The sequence below is a fragment of the Orbicella franksi genome, chromosome 2, assembly GCF_964199315.1.
Source record: "Orbicella franksi chromosome 2, jaOrbFran1.1, whole genome shotgun sequence".
Classification (NCBI taxonomy): Eukaryota; Metazoa; Cnidaria; class Anthozoa; order Scleractinia; family Merulinidae; genus Orbicella; species Orbicella franksi.
In genome coordinates this window covers 5,540,237-5,555,923 of record NC_138146.1, presented here as the reverse complement: position 1 = coordinate 5,555,923, position 15,687 = coordinate 5,540,237, and the positions used below count along the sequence as shown (strand labels likewise).

The 15,687-nt window shown below is 39.9% G+C and overlaps 2 protein-coding genes across 3 annotated transcripts in view; one reads left to right on the top strand and one right to left on the bottom strand.

Moving 5' to 3' along the window:
• Positions 1 to 3,387: 3,387 nt before the first annotated feature.
• Positions 3,388 to 15,687, bottom strand: part of LOC145477895 (dipeptidyl peptidase 1-like) — a 214,226-nt gene continuing 201,926 nt past the window's right edge. For both annotated transcript variants that reach the window (XM_081455764.1, XM_081455763.1), the window contains 2 exons: positions 4,813 to 5,079; positions 3,388 to 3,902 (listed from right to left, as the gene is read on the bottom strand). In XM_081455764.1, the coding sequence (XP_081311890.1) occupies positions 3,688 to 3,902; positions 4,813 to 5,079 (482 nt within the window). In that variant the 3' untranslated portion in view covers positions 3,388 to 3,687. The remainder of the gene's footprint in view (positions 3,903 to 4,812; positions 5,080 to 15,687) is intronic.
• LOC145477886 (uncharacterized) lies at positions 11,713 to 14,608 on the top strand. Its single transcript, XM_081455751.1, has 2 exons — positions 11,713 to 12,436; positions 13,008 to 14,608. The coding sequence occupies exons 1-2, from the start codon at positions 11,897 to 11,899 to the stop codon at positions 14,502 to 14,504; spliced, it is 2,037 nt and encodes a 678-aa protein (XP_081311877.1). The 5' UTR covers positions 11,713 to 11,896; the 3' UTR covers positions 14,505 to 14,608.

The following is a 15,687-nucleotide window of genomic DNA, read 5'->3' as shown; positions in this document are numbered from 1 at the left end:
CAAGGATAAATTCTACATTATTCTTATATACACTTTTTTTTTGGTAGGGAAGGGGGGGGGGGGGGTTGGCGGGGGGAAAGAGAGGTGGGCGGGGGAAACCCGGGAACTTGCGAAGCTTACCTAGCTAGAAGTCTAGAAAACTGCTTGCTGAAAAAGCAGGAGTTGCTGGGGGTTAAAGGGTTGGCCATCTCTATCTTCAGAGGATCCATTTGAAATAAATGTCAATGTCTTTCAGCTGTAAGCGCAAATACAAGGTGACATATACTCTGCTAGGTCTGCTTTGATTCTCACAAAGCGACACATCAAACTGTTACGTTTTCAGTTCGTTTTGTTATATCGTTTTGTTGACCGTTATTAGAAACAGCGTTATTGCCATGGAAGATTAATCGTGCCAATTCTGAGACTGACTGTTTGTTAATGAATATCAGTATTCTGACAGTTCTCACCAACTTTAGTTTCTTTTACCGTTTTTTTTTTTTTGGGGGGGGGGGGGGGGAGGAGGGGGGCAAGTCGAGAAATTGACGTCCGCGAAAATAAATTACAATAAGGTAGGTTCCGGGTTGGTATTGTTGGTATTGCCAATTATTTCATGTATTTTCGCGATGGAAAGCTTACTCGCATGTTATGTGCTGCTTTTAGCCACTTTTTACGAAAGCGCTTAACTTTACCGGCGAAAAATGTTTTAATATCAACCATAGGCGTACGAGCTGGAGGGGGGAAGCCGATGGGGGCTGATTTTTCAGGCAAAACTCTCATGATTCGCAACGACACTTGAGAGAGAAAACATTACAAAGTAATGCTGCTGGCGTGATTTCCAAAACTCGTAAATAAAGTTTCTAGTTAGTTACTTTTTCTTTTTTAGAACTTTTTCTTTTGATAAGGTTTAGATTTTACTAGATTGAGACTGTCAATAGCGGTGATTGAGTGTGCAAGCTTTGAATGTTACTATATTTGGATTGTAGCAGTTTCACTTAATGTGGGAATTGTGAACGTCTTTGTTTCTCACGCAATTTGAGTGCGTTTACATCCCGATTTCAAAACTCACGCATTCGGAAATTGCGTTAATTTTTCGGGCAAGGTCCCCCCCCCCCCCCCCGCCAAGTCCGAAGGTGCCCGTACCCCGAACGCCTATGATATAAACTAAGCGACATTTTTGCCCCACTCATTTTCCATATTCTTTCAAACACATGGATAAATAAACAATAGTCTCCATTTGGCGCAAAAATATGCTTAGGAATTTGTCCGTGGACATTAATTGTTCCGAGAAGCGAACAGTTTTCTTAGAGCAAAGCTCGAGAAAAACTGTGAGCTGCGGTGAAGAGATAATGTCCAAGGACAATTGTCTGAGCATATTTTTAAGTCAAATGGAGGCTATTGTGTTTATTACACGCTGGATCTTCTAATTTGAAAATTGGGAAATATCACTTGGTTATTCCCCAGTTTAAGCTGGGGCATATTCAGTCACGTGATTCCTTTAACTCAATCGCGTGCGAGCAAAAATATTTGATGGATTATAATGGCTGGTAACTGAGATTTAGTGAAACAATCAGAAAGCTAGAAAATGCATTATCTGAGGCTGAGAATTAAAGGCCCTGTCCACACGTATCTGGATATTTTTGAATCCACAACTTTTTCTTTCCGGATACGGCTTCCGTCCACACGTATCCGGCGAATTCGGTAGCGAATCCGGATATTTTTGCTACGTGTGGACTGGGAGTTTTTTGAATCCGGGAAGAAAAAGTTGCGGATACTTGTGGACGGGGCCTAATTTGAACACTCGATCCGACCTGCCAACCTTGACTAATAACTGTAGAACAGAACTGAGAGCGGTGCTGTTGAGATAACGATAAAAGGACAAGATTTGAAATCATGCCGAAAGCAGTCATTTCCGAAAGAGAAATAAGCAATGACTTTAACAAAAATCGAGTTATACATTTAAAACAATCTCAACAGTACTAACAAATAAAACATGCATAGTTTGAACATCTCGATACTTTTCAAAACCTTCACAATACTACATATCTCCTGCTGCGTTTTCAAATTCTCCTGCGTAGCGTGGACAGGGCCTGAATAACCTCTCGTACTCTAGCATAATATCGTCTGAGTTCAGCCAACTCGGCAAAGTATCAGGTCATATTCCGGAAGAGTTTCTCAGGATAATTATGTTGTTGATTAATACTGAATACCTTATTACAGGAAATTGACGTTTTATGAAATTAACGCGAATCTTTGAGGCCCGGTTTAAACGTCGCATTTTACATGCGCCGAATCAAATACTTATTTTAGACGACTCGAATTAATAAATTCGGCTGATTTGATTTAAACGTCGCATTTTTTGCCGAATAAAATTGCTGAGCGCGAGCGACGTGTTCATTCCCAGCTGACTCCGCTCCAATTTTCCCACCAATGCGGCTGACAATGATAAGGAGCACATTTGGCGTTAAGATCGTTCATACCTTTCAAACACCATTCGAGCCAACAGAATGGGGCGATTTATAATGCAGATGGCAGTGCATTACCCCTTAAACTCTGATTTTCGTTCCACTCTCCTGTTCAAATTCAAGTTTATAGACTTCGTTCTCCATCTTCTACATAACTTTGCTGAAGAGAAGTAAGAACCACCGCACACACTATCATACTCAACAGTCGCCATATTGCTTTCCTACTCCGCATGTCATGTAGCACAGAGCGGTTTTTGCTTGAAGGCTGAAACTTAAGCTTAATTAGTTTTGCATAACTACATTACACGATCGGAGCGAAGCAAGAACCACACATATCTTCAACAGCCTTCCCTCTACATGATACATCTCCTGCTGCCGGAAATTGCCGCCAAAAATTCCCTTCAGCTTGTTGTGCGCGTGTCATGCAGCACAAAACTGCGGAGTTATGGGTAAAATATAACTTTCGGCACATGTAAAATGCCGCGTTTGAATCAACTGTCGAACTTCAGTCGTATATTCGACTGGATTAGTCGAATATGCGACTGAACTTGCATTTAATTGAAATATGTCGCATTTAATTGATTTAAACGTCGCATTTTACATGCACTTAATTCAGCAATTAGATTCGGTGCATGTAAAATGCGACGTTTAAACCGGGCCTGAAATTCGCGTTAATTTAAGTGGCGTTAATTTATGTTAATGCTAATTTCCGCGCTGTTAATTAAGTCTCGCGTTAATTTCCGCGACGTTAATTACCATTATTTTCTCCCAAATCTGTGACAAACTCCAGACATTCTTGACACAGCAAAACAATAAATTTTATTCGTGCACTTTTCAAATCAACCTTTCACATTAGTAAATCATTTACTGTACTTCAAATGAATTTTGTTCGTGTTCGCTGTCAGCTTTACAGTGTTAAAATAAATTGGTTCATGTTCTCAACAAATTCTGTTTTTTTTTTCTTTTTTTTTTTGGTGTAGCAGACGCGTTAATATCCCTCATTTTGAAATTTTGCCCCCTCTCGCTCCTTTATTGAGAAGCAAATTTACCTTCAATTCGAGTTAATTTACGTCGCGTTAATTTCAAATACGTTAATTAACACGAACGTTAATTTCTTATAATAAGGTACTTGTTTGATTTAACTAATTAGGGAACGCCGCAGGTAATTTTCAGCTAAATTGCTACTGTTATCCAGAAATTCATATCAACATATCGCCGACGTAACATATTAGCATATCAGTGCTCGTCAGCTCATTACTGGTTCGGCCGCTTCGGTAATCCTCCCAATCGAACATTCGTCGGTTCCTCGTCGAATAAGAAAGAAACCATCCTCGCCCCATTCCTCTCCCCAGCTGTTTTTCACAATCCAGAACTTCTCCCCAGTCTCCTTGTCTGCTCCATATCCCGCGACCAGGACTACATGATTTGTCATCTCGAATGGGTTGAATTTGTCCGTCAGACCTGTGTAATTCCGCGGTATTAGGATGACAAACATAAGTGAATCGAAAACCTGACTGAAATACGTTCACAACAGTGGCGGAACCAGAGCTTGAGCTAAAGGGGTGGGGGGGGGGGGAAGGGGGGCTTGTTTTACTTGCCCTGGCGGCTTTTCTTCCTTCTATGATTTCTTCTTTTTCAACCCAAAACAAGGGGGTGTGGGGCATCCCCTAGATCCGCCACTGCACAAAGTACGTGTCCCAGATAAAGATGTTAAGAGTGGAAAAGATTGAGGTGGGTTAGCTCCGGTCAAACTAGCTTGAAATATGATCCCACCCCGCCTTTATTGAGGACCTTAGAAATCTTAGGGTGAAGGGGGAGTCTTTAAAGACCGTTTCTGAGGGGGCTACTGTGTGGGTACCTTTGATCTTTTTGCAGCGTTTATTTCGCTCTTAGTGTCATACTTGGTACTTTTTACTTTTTGCAACAACTTCTCAATTTCGATTTGAATTTTTGTTGCCAAAGTTTGCTGAATGCTCGTTTGATATCATTTACCTTTTTGTTTTCGTTTTTGGGCTCTTCCGTATGATATTTTTAGCAGAAAGAAGCCAAGCGATTTTTGGTTTGGAACGTCCTGTAAAAGGAAGAGCGTTTTATGAGCCCGCAGTCCTTGCCCCACACAACGTTGGTAGGAGGATAAACAACCGCACTCCCAAAACGGCTGGAAATCAAGCCTACCTAGATGCTGGTCTTTGGTCTAGACGGGAAAAACTAGACTGCGGTGAAGATGAATGCAAGATCGATTTAGCCAATCACGTTCGTGAATTATGTAGTTCTCAGTCTTTGCGAAGACACAGTCATAGTAGGTAAAAAGCCTGCCTCTTACCAATCAGATCTGTTTAACACCACATGGCACAATTTATGAGTAGCTCACCTGTGTGATGATATATTCCTCCTTTGTAATTCTTGAAGACACTATACACTTCAAAAGAGACTGCTATTGGACCATTTTTGAGCAACTCTAATCTCATCAACACTTCGTTCCAAGCTCTATAGAAACCACCAACGTAATGGTAACCAGTCCCAAACTGCCTTGGACATGCCTGCTCATGGCAGGGAGCATCTTGGGCTTCATATGGGAAACACTGTTCATCCACCAATCCAAAGTCTTTAGCATACTTGCTGATGAGATAAGGAAATCCTGTGTAGATAAGATAAATTGTCATTTAATAAATGAGCCAGGTATGTGAGGACCTAACCGTAAGATACCCATGGTTCATCCTCCCCGTCTTACTTTTTGTCTTTTTTCCTATTTAGACTAATAATAAGATTATATGTACAATGGCATCGATTTTTATTCAAATTAAAACAACGTCAGAACACTTCTGAGGTGATGATACATGAATGACATGACTTCTCTTTCTACTTAAGTTCAGCTAAAGCTACCTTGATAAACCGGTCAGTGTAAAACGAAGACTACAGACTGCAGACCGGGGGTAAAATGCAGACTAAGGGTAAAATGCAGACTACAGACTGCAGACCAGAGGTAAAATGCAGACTGAGGGTAAAATAAAATATTAATAATATAAAACGAGTCATAAGGATAAAATAAAGAGTGTTTTGCTTGATTAAAGGAAGTTGAATTTTGTACACATTGAGTTTTGGCATCTTTTCTATCAAAATGGTCTTACTAACGATTATTTGAGAACGCCGAAAAGTTATTATTCCTCGGGTTTGCCGGGATAGCCGACTGTCACCTTTCAGCAAATACCAATTCACAAACCTCTTGATATATTAAAGTCGAGTACAAAGATTGAATGTCTTCCACAAACTAGGCTCGGTACCTACAAGTTTAGCTTGCCCTGTTATTGTGCTGTCGTGTTTTGCTTGCCTTGTGTTCCGAACAATTCCAGGGCAATTTGAAGCAACTATTACACGCGGTGGTTTGAACGTTTGTTAAAGACTTTGTCGATGAAAACAGGATGAAGAAAATGTGCTGCAAGAGTTGGTCGGTCCCAGACCTGATCGCGTAAACAAAATTCAAAATGGCCACCACGTAAACAGAGGAAAGATGCATACAGTTACGATTCTTTTGGGCCCTTGTGGGAGACTTGGTTCAACAAAATGGTGAGTTCAAGAACTCGAGGTTGATAATATAATGTTTGACTAAGGCTAGGAAACGCCTTTTCGTTTGAGTTTTCGGGATTTTGGAAAAAAACTTACGGGTATGCGTACGAACACTCCCAAGTATTCATTTGATCCAGATTTGATCCTCGTGTTTTTACTAATATTTTATTTTACCCTCATAATTAGTATGCATTTTACCCCAGGTCTGCAGTCTGCAGTCTGCATTTTACCGTCAGTCTGCATTTTACCCCCGGTCTGTAGTCTGCAGTCTGCAGTCTGCGTTTTACACAGACCGCTTGATAGCGGAGCTCCGGCGGCCCGAAGGGCCGCAAGGACGAAGCCCCATTCCTTAGCAGATTTGGTAACCCATCAAGCCGGGAAAATTTGGTTATTACGTCACCGTACGAGCGAGCGAACGCCGTCCGTACAGACTCTGAGGGAGGGGGAGGGGAGCCTCGTGGTAACGCGAACAGGGGAACGGAAGAATGCCATGTTTTTTTGGCGGGAGTTTTCAAGAAAAGAAAACTCATTTCTATTTGTTATGCCAACAAACGATAGCGGAGGTTGATCCAACGTTTTTAAGATGGGGCTGCACTGAAGCAAAAAACAGAAACAGAAAGCAAGAATTAACAGGCAAAGAAGTAGCGAAGAAGATCGCGAAAGAGAGCGGGACAGCTCTGGGGAAGGAGGCGAAACGAATGATACCGGTTTCGCCCCATGGCGAGTTCGCCCCCACCGAGTTCGCCCCCACTATAAAAGCTCTATTTCGAGTTCGCCCCAAAATTTTGTATTCGTATTTACGTTGTTGTTATCGAGTTATTAAACGTTTTCTTAAAACCATTTCAGTCTATGTATGTCTGATAAGCTTAGATGATGATTGTTAGCTTGTTACAGCCGGCGCGCGCACTGCGACAAAGTCAAACGGTTACCGGTCATCTCGCCACCAACGAACTCGCCACCAAGCGAAGTCACCAAGCGAAGTTTCCTCACTAAGGCTGTGGATAAAAGAACGAGGAATGATCTCTATATGCGACTCGATCTGGTTGGGGGCCCGGGGTTGGGGGCGAACTCGATCAAGTTGAGTCGATGTGCGTGCGTTTAGATGAAAATGATGTGGGGCAGTGGGGCGACCTCGGTGGGGGCGAACTCGCCATGGGGCGAAACCGGCAGCTACCGTGAGGTCAAGATGGCTGGATATTGGCCAAGTTCTTTTTTTGCGAGTTTATGGACCGAGACGGAGCGGGCAAGATAGCTCGATCTTGCCCGCTCGGGTAGCCAATCACAGCGCAGGATTTGACTCATCTTGCCCGCTCGCGGAGCTAGCCATATAATAGAGGTTAATAAACCATTTTGAGCCGAAGCGAACAGGATTTGCTAAACTTACTTGTGACATATTGTGACTACAAAGTATTTCCTCGTTTTGTTAGTTCAATTTGTTCAGTTTGGCGAAATGCTTGGGTGAATTTCCAGGTTGATTTAATTGAGAGCTGGTAAAGCTACCGCCGGTAAAATGACTGCAAAGCTAAATTAAGCCGTCGGAAAAAATACACACTGTGATATTCAAATCTATGCTGAAGCGTAAATAATTGTTAAACGTTAACACTGCAAGCTTAAACAAATTTTTTTCATCCTTTCTTTTATTCGGTCATCCTTCATTGAGAAGGGATTTACTGTTTGATACTCAGATGTAGTGATATGCATATTGTGTTTATAATGTAGATTTCCTCGTTTTATTTTGTTGTTGTTCAATTAGGTCGGTTTGCTGAAATGTCTATAGTCGAGTAGGCGGTTACGCATGTAGACCCTGTCGACAAATAAAGTTCTACTTTGATTTCGATTTGCTATTTCATTTTATTAGTGCCACTGCTTTTGGTTGGCGGTTACATGGCCCCTATTTTCCTAATGAGAGGTTATTCCCCAGTGCAGTATTTACATTTAAGGAAATGTTCCATAAAAGTGAGATAGTACTAATTAGAAAAAAATACTTGGGAAGCGCTTTACTCGGTTATGAACAGCGTAGATGACATTTACATACCTAGAAAAAGTTTAGGGCGTAGAACTCCTTGCCCTGACCATTTCTCGGGAATAAAAATCACTTTGACATCCATACAAAATTTAGTTGGCGAGAGCGCTCGCCTCTCTCTGCTCTATTCTTCACACTAATTTTTTTATTGACTAACTTATTAACTGAATGTCACTGACTGTTTTCTTTGATGTACTGTACTCTTTTGCTCATCGAAGAAAGTTCCAGTTTCTTCCTAGCTGTTTCCTTCGTCCTGTCTGGTACCAATTTGTTTGTGATATAACTTTGTGAATTTTCTATTCTCATACAATTTTATCTCATCAGGGTAATAGAATGCACTTGAAGAGTGTTCAATCATCGTTTTCAGTCGCCACAATTTTCCGCAAAAAAGCAGTAATTTTCTTAATTTTCTTTTGCTTTGTTTTAGGACCTTTTAGCAGGCCCGTAATCGGGCTGTGGGCATTACAGACTGAAGAATAGTTTTCAAGTAAAGAATTAGATTCATTTTAGTGTTAAGTATTTTTAAATTATTATGAATGAGGCATTTCATTTCATTTTTTTTATTTTTGTCACACATGATGTTTTACGATTTTACCGAGGAATACCATGTAAATGTAAATAATGCACTAGAATTAGCCAAACAGAGCGTGCATCATATCGGCTTAAAACACAAGCCATATATAATAATTGTATGTAAAAGATATTTTTATGACAGAGAACTGGACAGGGCAAGAACTTCTTCTTTTGTAAATATATTAGTTCCTCTCAGCCCTGTCAAAATGTCTCAGGAACCTTCATTTTTGCAACCTAGAGTCCATTATTTTCCACCATACCTAACACAGAAGCTCACCAAATCCTCACTAGTAAATAACATGGATGCATCTCTGGCCTTTACTTTGTAACACATGTATATTCTGTTATCCTGCCTTAATTGCTAGAAACAATTTTGACAGAGCTGTTTCAACAGTTTCACTTAAATTGATTTTCAGTTAAACAGCGCTGCATGTAGCAGTGTTATAATGACTATGAACTTTATGGAGGGTTTTAAGTGCTTATTTTTTTATGATTACAGAAGACAACAAAATATACATGTGTATACATTATAACCTGATGTTGGTGTTGATTGTGAATCGTAGTTCATATTAGTCATCATATTACAGGTAAGGGGAAAAGTTCAGAAAGTTCAGAACATCTCTTCCCCCAGCATTTGAATGCCTCCTTTGCTAAAATTAGTCACTCTTTAATCGTTATCAGTCCCTGTGAATTCCTAGAGAATTACTACCTAATGTGGAATTCCTTTCTTCAAGTGAAGAAAAATGACACTGCAAAAAGTTACAAAAAAAAGTTATACTGAAAGTAAAAAGAATTGTAAATGTTGATCATGACTTGGTGTACATTGTACATCATGTAAAGGTATTTGGTTAGTGCCAAAGGCATAACATTTCATGTATTTGCTTTTTCAGGACAAATGATATAACAGGGATATTTTAAAATATGTGATCAGAAAAATAATGTGTATTGTCCAGGCAGTACCAGTTAATGGATGGCATATACAGACAGTAAGAGGTACTGTAAGCATTACCAGGTAATCAAGTTATTTTTATGCTTATGACTTCTTGTACCTGGATTTTGTGTCATTTCATCATAAGAATAGGTAATGAAAGATGCATTAGTTGATGCAATTTATTTTCGAAGACAAACTTAAAAGTCTGCCTATGGTGGATACCTGCCATGTGTTAATTGAATGTAAAGCAAACACACTGTTATAGATATACGTGCATCAGTTAATATTGAATAATCTGAAATTTCGGCGAGTTTGAAAATATCTGTGACAGTTGTGAGGTGAGGGCTGTTACATGTACACGTAAATGGCTCATGCGCGATTTTTCACTTGTTATCATTTAGCTGTCAATACACCGAATGCAAATATGGCGGACCGCTCGGTTGTCGCCCGGGACGAGTCGCATGCAAGCGAAGCTAGCTAGTCAGGCTTTCATGTTTTGTTTTGACAGAAAAGTCTTGCTCCGCCGTCGATCTGGTCTGTTCTTGTTTCGCCCTTCCTATAAATTGTTGTGTTCCTGAATACCACCAGAAGGAATTGCATGAAATCTTCCACAGCAGAGAAAGTGTATTTTTTTTTTTCGTTTCCGCGATCGCCTCTCAGGGAAAACAGACGAAGGAAAGTAGTTCACGATCGCCGAGGGAACTGTTAAAGTTTGTTCTTTTCACTGGATACAACAATGGGGGCAGTCGAAGTTCATTCGCTTGGTTATTACACCGTAGTATTTGTTTCGTCCGATTCCGTGCGAGTGGACGCGAAGTCAACTTCTTCCTTTGAGACAGAGGATGTTTTTCAAGAGGAGCTTTTCTTTACTTTCGGGAAGGTACTGGCCATGTAAATCGTGTTGGAACACCACCAGACACTGCATAAGCTCCTCATTTATACGATTTTTGTAAGATCTTCTAATGTAAAATGTAGCAAACAAACTTTAGTTCCTGCAGCGATCGTGAACTCCTTTTCTTCGTCTCAACGAATTGGATTGATCCACTATTTTCCCTAAGCATAAGAGGCGAACGGTGGAAAATTTATATCCCTTCTCGTGGCGTTCAGAAACACAGCAGCTCGTAGCCACAGCTAAATAAAACTGACCAGATCGACGACGATATTCAAATCTATGCTCAAGCGTAAATAATTGTTAAACGTTAACACTGCAAGCTTAAACAAATTTTCTTCATGCTTTCTTTTATTCGGTCATCCTTAATTGAGAAGGGATTTGCTGTTTGATATCCAAATGTAGTGATATGCATATTGTGTTTATAATGTAGATTTCCTCGTTTTATTTTGTTGTTGTTCAATTAGGTCGGTTTGCTGAAATGTCTATAGTCGAGTAGGCGGTTACGCATGTAGACCCTGTCGACAAATAAAGTTCTACTTTGATTTCGATTTGCTATTTCATTTTATTAGTGCCACTGCTTTTGGTTGGCGGTTACATGGCCCCTATTTTCCTAATGAGAGGTTATTCCCCAGTGCAGTATTTACATTTAAGGAAATGTTCCATAAAAGTGAGATAGTACTAATTAGAAAAAAATACTTGGGAAGCGCTTTACTCGGTTATGAACAGCGTAGATGACATTTACATACCTAGAAAAAGTTTAGGGCGTAGAACTCCTTGCCCTGACCATTTCTCGGGAATAAAAATCACTTTGATATCCATACAAAATTTAGTTGGCGAGAGCGCTCGCCTCTCTCTGCTCTATTCTTCACACTAATTTTTTTATTGACTAACTTATTAACTGAATGTCACTGACTGTTTTCTTTGATGTACTGTACTCTTTTGCTCATCGAAGAAAGTTCCAGTTTCTTCCTAGCTGTTTCCTTCGTCCTGTCTGGTACCAATTTGTTTGTGATATAACTTTGTGAATTTTCTATTCTCATACGATTTTATCTCATCAGGGTAATAGAATGCACTTGAAGAGTGTTCAATCATCGTTTTCAGTCGCTACAATTTTCCGCAAAAAAGCAGTAATTTTCTTCATTTTCTTTTGCTTTGTTTTAGGACCTTTTAGCAGGCCCGTAATCGGGCTGTGGGCATTACAGACTGAAGAATAGTTTTCAAGTAAAGAATTAGATTCATTTTAGTGTTAAGTATTTTTAAATTATTATGAATGAGGCATTTCTATGGGGCGCCGAACCAGTCAATATTCCCTACATATTTCCATGGTCTGTTGGACTTTTTATACGGTCAACTCGCCTTTTTATATGGTCAACTCGACTTTTTATATGGTCAACTCGACTTTTTTTATGGTCAACTCGACTTTTTGTATGGTCAACTAAACACTTTTTATATGGTCAACTTTCGAATTTTTAATGACGTCCACAATGCATTGCGCCCAAAATCAAACAAAGATGGCTGCCAGCAAGGAAGACGTGCAGCAAATCTCCTCGGCGTGTGCCATTGCCAAACAGGCCCTCGAGGCCATTGGGAACTTGCAGAACAAGGACATTCGAAATGTGGCAGCGTTGACCGCGACGAACAGCTCTTCAACGAACTCTATTTCGTCTTCAAGCTCGGGGTCGATTGCAGCAGAGCTTGCGCGACGATTCCCAAGTTACAACGCACGTGGAGCAACGAGTAGAAAACGACCTTCAACGAGTAGTTCTACGAATTCTATGTCTCGTGGAAAGAAGAATGGGCGCCCCAATAAGACCATCATCCACAAAGACCTGGTGATAATTCCAAACCCTGATACCAACCAAGTACCAAGTCATGTCAGCAAAGTGAAGCTGGAGGAGAGGGGTCTTATTATCCACCAGTTGCCTTTTAACAAAGATTGGACTCACCTGGACTTGAAAAGAAACATCGAAAGCCAACTTCCAAGGGATGATATTATGTTTGAATACCTTAAGGTAAGTTATTATTTTTTGTTTGTTTTTCTTTTCATCAAGAGAAACAAAGAAATATTAAAGACATTTTTAGAAAGCACAACTTTTCTTAGGGCAAAATGCAAAGCAATTTGTGGAGACAAAAGCTTAGTATGAAGCAGAAATGACTGACTAATACATGGAGCCTTTGGGACTACATATACCTTTTGCCACTTTTATCTAAAGCTTGTTTTAGGTGTGTGTGTGCAGTGTGTGTTTGCTTTTGCCCACCCCTTTAAAAAACCACACATCTTTTTTGAACACAAGTCAAGGGCTTTTTAGTGATTCCAAGACAAAAATGTATCCCAGTTCCACACAAAACAGCAATAGGTATAAAGACAACAGCTGACATAAGGTTTATTTTTGTGTAAGTAAAATGGAGAATATCTTTTTCCCTTTTCAAACCACCATACCTGTAAACTGTGATGGTAAATTCACATGCATAAGCATGTAAACAGTTGCTTGGTTACAAAGCAGTTGTTTCCTGTCATTCACATGACTTGTGTATTTGATGAGAATTGCTTCCTTTTTTTGATTGTAAATGTATACCTTATAGGCTTGCTATGGAACCCTAGTGACTCCAAAACTAGCAAAGGGAGTGAGAATGGATGGTGAAAGGATAATAAAACTGTCAGGACAAGGGAGTGTGTACATCAGATGTTTGGAGCCCCTTGAAGAGGAGGATAGAGATGAAGAGGATGAACAGCTTATGACACCAGCCTATGCCCAACACACTAACGACATCACAGGAAACCCTGCTGAAACAAGTTCTTCAAGTTTACAGAAGCAAGAAAGTGAATCTGTATCCACAGATCTGGGAGTGCCACTCCTACTTGAAGATCCAATGCCATTCTTCCCAGAAATGTGGGACAGTCAGTCTATTGACAATAATTATGAAGCTGTCATTAATGTTAATCATGTATTTTCACCAACTGCACCATCAAATGGAGGTGAAACTGCACCATCAAATGGTGGTGAAATTGCATCATCAAGTGATGGTGAAATTGTACCATCAAATGATGGTGAAACTGCACAATCAAATGATGGTGAAGTGCCAACTAAAGTTATAAGAGTGCACAGGTTGCATGTTAAGACTGATATGCTTGAGATCTTCTCAGATCCATCCATAATTAAGTTCAGTTTAAGTGCCATCATTATAAATCAGCTTGGTCATGAAGAAGCTGGACAAGGTATTGGGGTCTTGAGGGAAGTATTTTCATTGTTTTGGAAAGATTTCTATGAGTCACACATGTTGGGGGAGACTGAAAGGGTTCCCTATATCAGGCATGATTTTGACAGGAATAAGTGGGAAGCAGTAGCAAGGATACTTGTAAAGGGTTACACAGAGAGTCAGTATTTTCCCCACAAGATAAGCAAGACCTTCCTTGCTGTTTGTCTTTTTAGGGAGGAGAGTATTACCTGGGAAATGTTGCAAGATTCTTTCAAGCGTTATGTTTCTCATTCTGAAACCAAACTTATTGAGGGCTGCTTGGCTAATACTATTGCTTGTGACAGCGATGAGATGCTTGACTTTTTCTCAGCATTTGATTGTAAACGGAAGGTCACACCCAGCAATGTAGCAGAAATCATGAGAGAGGTTGCCCACAAGGAGATAGTGCAAAAACCCCAATATGTGAGTGATTGTTGGCAGCCAATTCTTGCCCACTTTAAGATCTATTTTCCAGATGTAAGTTTGTTATATCAATTTTATTCCTCTATTATACCAACTAATCTCAAAGTAATTGCCCTGCTCAAAGCAAGTCCAGCTACAGCTGCTGAGACTGAGGCCATGGCCCACCTCAAGCGATTTATTAGAGGGCTTGATGAAGCAAAGCTTACAACCTTTTTGAGATTTACTACTGCAGCTGATGTTATTGTCACTGATGCTTTGACAATATCGTCCACGAATAGTGAGGGTCTTCAAAGAAGACCAATTGCTCACACTTGCGGTTGCACTTTGGAGGTGCCAAGCACATATGCAAGCTTTTGTGAGCTCAGAGAAGAATTCATGGCCATTTTGAATTCAGATAGTTGGGAAATGAACATCTTGTGAAGAATTATCACATACCATAAAGTTATTGTCTGAATCTTGATCACCTCCAATTAAGTTTCTCAGGCCGTTAGTTTACTGTTGAGTTAACTGTTGAGTTAAAGCAGTATTGCATCTACTTGCTTAAAACATAAATGATTTCAAACACAGGAGATATCATTTAAATACATTTTTTCTGAATGCCAGCAGTCTTCTAGTGTAATCAAGGCTGGCTTGTTCGAGGTAAATATGTTACATTTCTTTTCAACGTTGGGGATTCAAACAATTTGTGTAATCTTAAATTTATTTTAAATATCAAAGTTATAGAAGAGAATATTACATCCAATAATAAAAGCTGTTGTGTTTTGTGCAGATTATAGTCTCAAGTGTTGATGTCTTTCTTAATGCATGTTCTTTCTTAATACAAGTTCGTTACCACATTCAGCTTAGGCCATATCCTTTAAATGAAAGAACACAGAATCCTTAAACATTCTAAGTATGTATTTTCACCACTTCTGTCATTTTCTTGCAAAGGATTGCACTGATTTTCCAACAATGCCATCTGCTGATCAGAAAGTGGGACAGTTGTATCTGGAACCACTACCTGATAGTCTTCTTCTTCCATGGGAAATGGACCCGAGGGATCAAATCCGTAATCATGCATGCTACTAGGATTAAACACACTTGCAACTGCAGCATATCCGGAAAGTTCATTTTCCAGCATCCCAGCTGTATATAATTGAAGAGGAGAACGATTCCCCTCGGAAGATAAAGGATGGTTTTCCCACTGCCTTTTAAATTCCTCTAAACACTTATTGATCCTGGGAATGAATGTGTAATGCAATGCAAATAAATGCAACTCATTGAGAGGATCAAGGAGACCATTATCCTCTAAGTGAGCAAATGTTCTTGCAAAGAAGCAAAGTACTCCTGAGTAAATATCTCTGTGGGCCCTCTCCACACGAAAGTTGTGCACAGAACTACCAGTTATAATGCTACCTCTATCACAACCTCTTTGCTCTAACATAAATTCTGCTACTTTGAAATTTTCCATACCATAGTCGCTTCTCACTCTTGAGGGTAATCCATAACTGTTGACGCCTCCAACAAATTGTTCCAAGACTGTATCTGCTTTATTGTTATTGCAGCAGTGTGCATAAATTATAATTCGGGAATATCCATCGACACAAACATGAGTTATAAGTCT